Here is a 10057-nt window from a genome sequence, read left to right as displayed (position 1 = left end):
ATATGTTTAGGAGCAGTAAAGTAGTTTTATCTGTTTTTTAAGCTTTTTATTATTTATTTTTTTCTCAAACAAATTTCTCCACAAATCAAAGTCAGTGACGTTAGAGAAAACATTCAAAAAACATATTTATGAAAACGTATTGAAATGTTTTGTTTTTTTACAATAATGATTAAGTTGTACACTCAGATGTATCAGTTGTCGGAAACTTTAAGGACAATGGTATAAATGTTTCTCAAAAAATACATGAAATTAACAATACAAAGTTTATACTTTTAATAATCATCATGGACATTCTTGAGCCTGGTATCAAACAAAAAACTTTTCTCAAGGATATCTCATAGGGGAATAAAAATAGCTATAGTGTTGTTTTAGACAATACATACAAAGCTCACAATCAGAGATAAATAAGATGTTTTTGAAATTGCCTGTTTCGAAATACAAGGGGAAAGCAACAACATGAGACTCCGATCCTTCCTTTCGGCTCGCGCCCATAGATGCTAATTAAGAATCAGATGAGTCTTGTTACAGAAACGTCACATGTTTGCAGTATTAAATTAGAGCTCGTGCGGGTGACTGGGAGATGGGTGAGAGAGCAGAAGAGAGTTGAGGGGTCTGAGATTTAGCAGCTGGAGTGGCATAGGAAAAAACCCTTGGATAAATTATACCTTCATTCTCATCCAACAAATCGACACGATGCATTTGGAAATGTTACTTGTGCTGGCCTGGACATTGTTCGTTCCTGTAACGAACAGCAAAAAAAGTAAGTAGGAATTGAATGTTTATAATTATAATTGCTCCATATTTAATCAGCAATTATTATTTTTGTAATAATAAAATTTGGACGCTGTTGCACAAGCGACTGTTATATCAAGATAACAACGTATTTTTTATATAAGCCATTTATAAACTATTTTATAGAGTAAGCTAAGCTATAAAATTGTTACCCACTTCCAAATTCATATAAAGTCGAGATAGACGAGATATAGTAGGCTAATAAAACAAGGCTAACTTGAAATGTTTTTACAGTGTGTTGGACTAATATGTTTTCTTCCGCGCGCTGCAGTCTCATGAAACTAATTAGGCGATCCGCGTTACGTGAGAGCACCCAAGAGAGTCTTGTGAAAATACTTTCTTCATCATATGTTACAGTCCACAATTTTAGAATTCCTTCTCGGGGGAAAAAGTATCCATAAGCATTTAATGCAAAATAAACTAAAATATGTAAGTGCGTAAATTAAGCTCAATTCATGAGCTCTTCATGAGGCTAGTTGTCGCATTTTTCGCTCCTGCAGTGAATATTTCTCAGAGTGGGTTGTTTTGGGGTTTTTTAGGTTGATGCCTGCTTTTTTTATGCATCCCAGCAGAAAGTAATGACTAATCCATGTCCATTTCTCTGTCAGCTTCAGACGGCTTTCACAATGTTTTTTTTATTTTTTTTATCCCTGTCATTCGTGCAGCTTATGGTGACATGTTCCCTCACAAACACAAACTCCCTATTCCATTCCCAATCCCTGGATGGGAACCGGACACGAACCCTTGGGACGGATCTCTGTATCCCCCCTTCAAACAGCAGCTGAATCGCAGACATGGTAAGAGTTGGTAAGATATTCCTGCTATGCAGTAAATTTTGATTTACGTAACTTACACAAAATTACAAAATGATGAATAGGAAATCATTTTTTATAAAACTGTAAACCATGCAAACTCGGGCTCTCAAAATCTATTAAATGTAGTAGCTATCAAAGAACGTGATTATTTACACAATAGCAAGATAATTGTTTCAAAAATAACTTCTATAGTAACGTTTTAGCGCTTAATACCACACATTAATTCATCAGTTGCCAAATAGGGCTTGTCCAAATACCCACACTTGCGATCTTTGCACTTGACTAGCTACTTGTATACTTGTATACCTGTATTTGCCCCAAGTGATAAGTGAGCATGAAGACCACACTTCTCATTACCCGATGAGACACACTTAGTGTTGTAAAAATACAAGTGTTCACAGAGCTTTATTTTGACTTTGAATATTTAGCATTTTAAAATACAATTCTAAATGTGTGTTCAGTATTCTCTAAGAGATGACACAATTAAGTAAAAAGTGGTGCTTCTAATTAATTGATAAAAAGCAGCTGCAAATGTTGTACACATGGGGGGGAAAAAACTACCAATTTAAACAGTATTTTAAAGCCAACATGTTTTGGTGGTGGGGGGGGGATAATTCTTGCCAAATAAACAATTTGAAAACTTATGTTTCTTACGTTGTTAAATGTTCCGTTTTGTGTTACCAAGAGAGATTGATTTTATTTTCTCCATTACATTACTATATATTTTAATACACACTAATCATGCGATGTTCTCTCATGAACATTACAGATAAACCACCGAGGGTGCGCCTCACGAGCGACAGCCCAGCAATGAATGGCTCGCGCATCTCGTTCACTGCAGCTCTGGAGTTTCCACCATGCCAGAAGGAGGACAGCAGCGGCAACCTGGTGTATGATGAGCACTGTGACGACGGTATGATGGCGGCCTCAGGTGCTTCATACTCCTATAATCTCTCAACAATGTACAAATGCAAGGAAAACAATTACTTGTATTTTAAAAAGTTGCATTTATATTCCCAAATAAGGATGAAAAGCATTTTTATGTGTCTAACACCTTCTTTAACACTGATTTTTCAGCCAATGGACAGGTGCGTTCAGGATACGTGTTTAATTGGACATCCTGGTTGGATGACTATGGCTTTGGAAAGTGTACAGATCTGAAGAGGTGCAATGTTTTCCCTGATGGAAAGCCTTTTCCTCAGAGCAATGACTGGAGACGTAGAGGTTATGTGTATGTGTGGCACACCATGGGTGAGTGTCAGTCATTCACTGACCTGAATCATAGTGTTTTAATAATTCACTCTACATAGGGTAAGCACATGAACCATCATCCTGTGGTTTCCCTCACAGGTCAGTATTTTGAGACATGTGATGGCTCCTCCTCCCATCTGACCCTGAACACCACTAACATGACGTTCGGAGCTGGTGTGATGGAGGTGATGGTGTACCGTAAACGTGAGCGCAGGAAGTACAGCCCACTCTCTGTGGACAGTACCGTATTCTTCATAACAGGTCTGCCAGTTACTTTTGTCTTGTTTTAATCATATTTATTGTGCAGGATCAAAACTATACTATGATATTTTATATACACATAACTTTTATTTAAAAGTAATTATATAAGTAATCAGCAATTTATGTATATACTTTAAAAATGAAATATTATATCAATATTAGTGAATCAATAATTTTGTTATAGAATTCAATTTTCAGCAGCATTTACTCCAGTCTTCAGTGTCACATGATCCTTCAGAAATCATTTTATTATACTGAAACGATAAACATTTCTTCTTATTAATGCGGAAAACAGTTGTGCTTTTTAATATTTTTGTGGAAACCATGATACACTATCATTTTAAGAGATTAAAAAAGAAAATAAATTAATACTTTTATTCAGGGAGGATGCATTAAATTGATTAAAAGTGACAGTAAAAACATTTATAATGCTACAAATAAATTATATTTCAAATACATAGTTAATTGAACTTTCTATTCATCAAAGAGTCTTGAAAAGAAAGTACCACAGTTTCCACAAAGAATATTAAGCAGCAAAAACTGTTTACAACATATGAGAACCATTTTTAAGTTTTTTAAATTCTGTTTTGCCATGACACAAATATATTCTAGTAGAGAATTTATTTAAATTGTAATAATTTCACAAAATTACAGTCATTACTGTATTTTTGATTAAATAAATTGGTGAGCATTAGAGATTTTTCCCTCAAAAACTAAAAAAAAACAAAAAATAATCCATATTATTCCAAACTTGACAGTATGTATGTGTATATGTGTATATATATATATATATATATATATATATATATATAAACCCCTTCCATATTTATTGATCAATTTTTAAAACATTTTTTCTTCATCCAGATAAGATTCCGCTCTCCGTGAACATTTCCCAGAAGCATCCAGCCAGCATAACTGACAAAAACGTCTTTGTCAGAGGGTCAGATGTGATTTTCAACGTCCAGATCCATGACCCAAGCAGCTATCTGAAGACAGCTGATGCGGTGGACTTCATTTGGGACTTTCGGGATGGCAACCAGTTGGTCACGCACAGCAATGTGGCAACCCATGCGTACAACACTCTTGGAAATGTGACAGTCAAGCTCCTCGTGGAGGCATCATTCCATGCGCCCTGCCCGCCACCGACTCCAACACCAATGTACTTTACACAAGCTCATACCATGGGTAATCTCATAAACACAGGCACTTTACTCTCCCAGACAACAGATATCCTATTATCCAAGCCAGACATATCATATTCATTATTATCCATCAGGACCAAATATGTCCATTTATCTCGTAAAGCAAACTTATGCTTAAAAGTGCTGTCATGTTAAAGGCCTGCCAACAGTCTTTCTATAAAATAATTCAATCACTTTCATGTGCTGCAGCAATGCCTACATTACCGCCTGGCACTCACGCATTCACTAGCAAACTGGAGACAACCAAGGGTGAGACGAGTTGTGTTTACAGCAAGAAAAAAACATTTATATCTAATAGAACACTTAAAGAACATTTCTACAATGCATTTTATATTGTCAACACTTTTTAAATCTCTGATCCAGCTCCCATCACCACCAATCCTTCACCAACTACAACTCCTCGAGTCCCTACAACTGCTGCCCCAACAACAGAACCATTCCAAACCGATTCAGAGGTGACGTCTATTACAGCAACTGCTGTGCCTGAGACCAGTTCCACCTATAAGCAGCCCACCTCACCCCCGATCATCAAACACACACACTTCAAGGAGTCAGACTGTTTCCGCCATGTGTATGGCTCCTTTGAAGGCGAGATCATCATCATTGGTAAGAAGATTGTCGGACCACTTTTTTCAAAAAAAAGGAAGATTTTGGTATATAATCAGGGTTACTGTAAACTTATGGAAGCTTTAATTCTGGGTTTATAACTCATAATTTGGACTTTTAACCCAAAATTCACAACTCACAATTTAAAGAAAAGTCAGAAGTGTGATAGATAAACATATCATTGCAAGAAAAAAGTTGGAATTTTTAGATACAAAGTGAACTTTTTTGGTTTTATTATGTGGAAACAACAAAAAAGAAAACAAAGAAAACTTGTGAGACAAAGCCACACTTCAGAGGGGAAAAAAAACAAGTCGGAATTGTGAGATGTAAACTTTGAATTGCAAAAAAAAAGCCAGAATTCTGCATTTATGCAAACAAAAACAGTCAGAATTGTGAAGTTTTTATTCCATACAAAATTAAAACCTTAAATACTGAAAATTAACTGAAATTAAACTACATACAAAAAAATAGTTTTGTTTTAAGTACTAAAATAAATAAAACAAACTATATATAAGCATCTTCTAAAAAACAAAGAACTAATAAAATAATAAAAAATAATAAAAATGACAAAACAAAATTACTAAAATTTTAACTAAAATATAATTTAAAAAAATAAACAAAAACTGTAACAATTAATGATAACTTATACTAAAATAACATTTTGCACTTTGTCTTGTACTCCAGTATACAAAAGATTTTAATTATTGTTTTTTAAAGTAATTAATACATTTAATTGTAATTAAATTATAATAATTATAAAATAATAAATTATAAAATCTCATTTTAAATATCTATTTCTATGTCTGTTTCTACAGAACCTCCTCTAGCTCTGCAGAACCTGCCAGCCAATCAGATTTTAAAGGTGTCGGCTGAAAAAGTCACCAACACATCTGTGAACTTCATGGTGACTTGCTCAGGCAGGTAAGAATATATGCAATGCAAAGACAGATGATCATGTGCTTCACATGACAAGCCAGAAAGTGAAGAGCATTTATAAGATGTAGATGATTCTGATGTGCAGGGAGCGTTTGAAGCCCTGCAGCTGAGACATTTCACAGCATGTCACCGTCATATACGTCAAAAACATTGTCACATTTACAACAGATGACCGCTGGATCACACACACATTATATTTAACTGAGCATCATCTCTCCTTTTCTCAGTGTTCCCTCAGTGGCCTGCACCATAGTGGCCAACTCTGCCTGTCGGGAGGTCAAGAATATCGTGTGTGAGGACGTGGCCCCTTACAGCGAAGGATGCAAGATCAGCTTGACACGCATTTTCCAAACGCCGGGCAATTACTGTGTTAACATCACGTTGGGTCTGCCTGGAGGCTTGGCTCTTGCCACCACCACCTCAGTTACAATTGGCAACAGCCCAAACATAAGTCAGTTTTGACAATTATAGTCAATTTTGTCTGTTTATTTATTTTCCATTTTAGCATTTAGATACTATTTAGTATTTATGTAGATATTATAGAATTTATTCATGTTTTAAATTAGATTTTACTTTTTATAATTTGCTTTAATTTTAATTGTTGTAATTTTTTGTGTTTTAGTCATTTTATGTGCTTTTGTAATCTTGTTTTCTTTTTTTAACATTTCTGTTATCAGTTTTAGTATTTTGAATACATTTTGAACTGTTTCAAGTTCTGTTATTTTATTTGAGCTTTATTGTAGTATTTTTAATATGCTATTATAGCCTTTATTAATATTTTAGATTGCCTTTTTATTTTTATAATTTTCTTTAATTTTAGTTTTTGTACGTTTTATGTGATAGTCATTTTTGTTTGTTTTTTAAACATTTCTATTTAGCTTTTAATTTTGTCATTTTTAAAACGTTTCGAGTTGTTTTAAGTTTGTTTTACATATAATTATTTTATTTTCAGTATTTAAAAAAAAATTTGAATTGGCTTGTATTTTTATAATTTGCTTTCATTTTAATTAGTTTTTTTTGTAAGTTTTATGTGCTTTGGTCATTTTATTATTAAAAAAAAAATCTATTTAGACTTTTTATTTCAGTTTAAGTCATTTTTGTACTTTAAATGTTTCAGTTAGTTGCCAAGGCAACATTTATCACTTGAATTTGTGATCTAATATTTTATTTCAATAAAGATAAAAAATTAATAGTATTAGTTAATAGCAACAATATACAAAGAATAGCACCTAATTTTTGATCTGCACATATGATAGAGATTTATGAATTTATAAATGTACAGACTTACATTTAATATTTATATAATTATAAACATTATAACTGACTGATAATTGTTTACATTTTTGACACTTTGTTAGGCTCTCCTAAATCCTCCCATGTAGCTGAGGTGGTTCTGTCTTCCAGCGCTGTACTTATTTCCATCTTTGCATTCATTGCCGTCATGGTTTACAAGTGAGTACCATTAACCAAACTGATAGTTTGAACACAGAACAGCATGCATCCTAATCTTTTCTTTTTTTTAATTCCTTATAGGCGATATAAGGTGTATCGTCCGGTGAGACGCTCTATGTTGGATGATGCTGAGAGAAATGCTGGTAGCTGGAGTTTGAGCAAACTAAGAGCAACTCTGTTCCCTACTGACGAGGAGAGAAGCCGTTTATTGACAGAGAGGCCACTATAGACTGATCTGAGTTGTTGCAGCAAAGATGCTATTTATTTGATACACGAGTTTGGCTGTAGGTTATCTAAGAGAATGACGAGATCTCATAGGTGCTTGCTTTCAGCAAGATTAGATTATACTGGCACCAGTTTGACTAGAATAAGTAATCATAGCTTTTCAGTTATATCACATGCAAGCTTTAAAGATTTTTAATGAGAGATCAGATATGCCAGATCAACAGGTGTTTCCATCATCTAAAATGACAAACTAATACTAACCAACCAATCACATTCCAATGCATGAGAAATGGCAGTTTGGTTTTCCAAACCACTAAAATGTGGGATTTAAACGTGAAATAAGTATTTTAAATAAGTGACACTTTGTCTCCATTGATTTGACAGGTTCCTTAATTTGCAGACAGGATGAGAAAGTTGACAGAAGTTGGATGTTTTATAATGTTCTGAGAAGTTGACCATAAGAGATATTTGAATGTCTGGGGACTAAAATTGATGCACTTTGAGAAAGACCTGTTTGATGGCAGTTCATAAGAAATCACTTTACTCACCATTTCTTTTTATAAAGCATGAATTAAACATGGGAAAAGTGTGTTATCACATACATGCAGGTATGCTCATTTAAAAAAATAAAATAAAAAATTGACAGCACTTTTGGAAATTATCTGATTTAAAAACTTGGTCATTTCTGAGTGCTATATATATATATATATACACACACACACACATTCTAATAAAATTTCTAAACCACTGTTTGCTAATGACCTCCACAACCTCTGACACACTGGTGGCCAATTTAAAATGTTTTCAATATCTTCACACACACTCATAAAAGAACCCAAAAGGATTCTTTTTTTTTTTGCAAAGGCAATGCTTTTTCCACTAAAGAATATTTTGAACAATGAAAAATTTCAATGGATGCGAAAGATTCTTTAAACTATAGATGGCTGTAAAGATGCATTATTTTTAAGAGTATACACTCTTAAAAATAAAGTTGCTTCTTCACAGCGATGCCATAGAACCATTTTTGGTTCCACATAGAACCATTCAGTCAAAGGTTCTTTAAAGAACCATCTCTTTCTTACCTTTTTATGATCTGAAGAATCTTCTTTAACATCTGAAGAACCTTTGTTTCACAAACGGTTCTTTGTGGATAAAGATTCTTATGGAACCATTAGACAAAAAGGTTCTTCTATGACATCGTGAAAACTTTATTTTTAAGAGTGTAGGTGTCATTGTATTGGAACTGAAATTAAACTAATATTTGGGGACAGGAGTGAGGGAAAAACCTTCCAGTTCACAAATCAAATGCTCCCACATACACACACGAAACAACTGTAAAAACATCAACAAATATGGACACAAAGAACAGCCAAGGACTTACAAACAATGGTTGCTAGGAGCCAACTTGACTTTTAATTATTTTCTTTGTATCAGAGGCATTTGACAAGTGGAGGTGTGTGAGGGCACACAAGCACGGTCGGAGGGGATGTTGCTTATGCTGAAATCGGACCACTTTTTCCCCCGGAACTATTCCAGCTCCCGGATTTCCACATCACATTCCCACTGAAACATGACTCACCACACAACACAGCCATGAAATGAAATTGGATCAGATCCCAGTCAAAAAAGAAAAACTGTAGCATCCATAAGACATGAAAAAAGTAAAAAATAAAGACTTCATTGTTCATATTTCATAAGCAAGAAATGAAGCAGGCCCTTGAAAACAAACTTTTCTATAGCCATCATTAATCAGATCCCAAATAAACACTTTGACTTTTAATACAATACTTATGCAAGAAATAAAGCCCAATACAAGGAAGCCACACCACCAAACCAAGAAGCAGAAGAAAAAAAGCAATAAAGGTGAGGTTTCAAATCAGTTAGCAGAGAATAAATTGCAGGCAAAAACGAAATAATTTTCTCACTCATCTTTAAAGTCTAGCCATACATGATTTTTTTTTTTTTTTTAAATGATATTTTGTTTTCTGTGAGGAAAGGGGCAGATGGCACATTACCCTATAGATTCTAACATAGCAATATGCCTCTAATTTAAATACTTTTCTAATAAGAGGTAGATCAAAAACTGTGTAAGAGAAGGGTGGAAAGAAAAACAAAACGATCACCTGTGCCCCTCTGGTCAGCGCTCGGCGCCACGCGCGTACCCAGTGCGGAAGTGTTCGCGAGGGACTTGAGGTATCGCTGCGCGCGCTGGAGGTCTCAGGTGAGACGGAGCCCACCCTTTCCTCAGCTGAGGTAGACAATGGCCTTACTAGTGTGGAAGCATGGATGCACTCTTTTACCACAATCAAATCATATTTACATTCTGCATGAAAACAAAAGGAATATTGATTTCTCAGTTTTTCACTAAACGTTTTTTCTTTGCTAAAGTTCATTTTATATAATTTGTTTTGCTTTTTTCACTTCGAATGATAAACGAAAGATATAAATGAAACCGTTCGCGCGTCCATCTCTACGTTACTGCTCGTTATCCTAGAGACGCGCCCTTGACTATTGTAA

General features: G+C 34.4%; 1 protein-coding gene across 2 annotated transcripts; it reads left to right on the top strand.

Moving 5' to 3' along the window:
- The first annotated feature begins 576 nt into the window (after nucleotides 1-576).
- Nucleotides 577-8290, top strand: LOC306847691 (protein QNR-71-like). Of its 2 annotated transcripts, none has more exons than XM_079381797.1 (12): nucleotides 577-760; nucleotides 1458-1589; nucleotides 2377-2538; nucleotides 2685-2858; nucleotides 2958-3119; nucleotides 3984-4304; nucleotides 4511-4570; nucleotides 4685-4927; nucleotides 5743-5848; nucleotides 6091-6314; nucleotides 7222-7315; nucleotides 7397-8290. In XM_079381797.1, exons 1-12 carry the CDS (start codon nucleotides 694-696, stop codon nucleotides 7542-7544), a joined length of 1893 nt encoding a protein of 630 aa, XP_079237923.1. In that variant the 5' UTR covers nucleotides 577-693; the 3' UTR covers nucleotides 7545-8290. The 2 variants fall into 2 exon arrangements, with proteins under 2 accessions (XP_079237923.1, XP_079237924.1); XM_079381798.1 differs by having other exon boundaries at nucleotides 578-760; nucleotides 2377-2520.
- The last annotated feature ends 1767 nt before the right edge of the window (nucleotides 8291-10057 follow it).

The sequence above is a fragment of the Barbus barbus genome (assembly GCF_936440315.1).
Source record: "Barbus barbus genome assembly, chromosome: 27".
Lineage (NCBI taxonomy): Eukaryota > Metazoa > Chordata > Actinopteri > Cypriniformes > Cyprinidae > Barbus > Barbus barbus.
The sequence above is the reverse complement of the archived record's forward strand: the minus strand, read 5'-3'. Positions and strand labels throughout refer to the sequence as shown.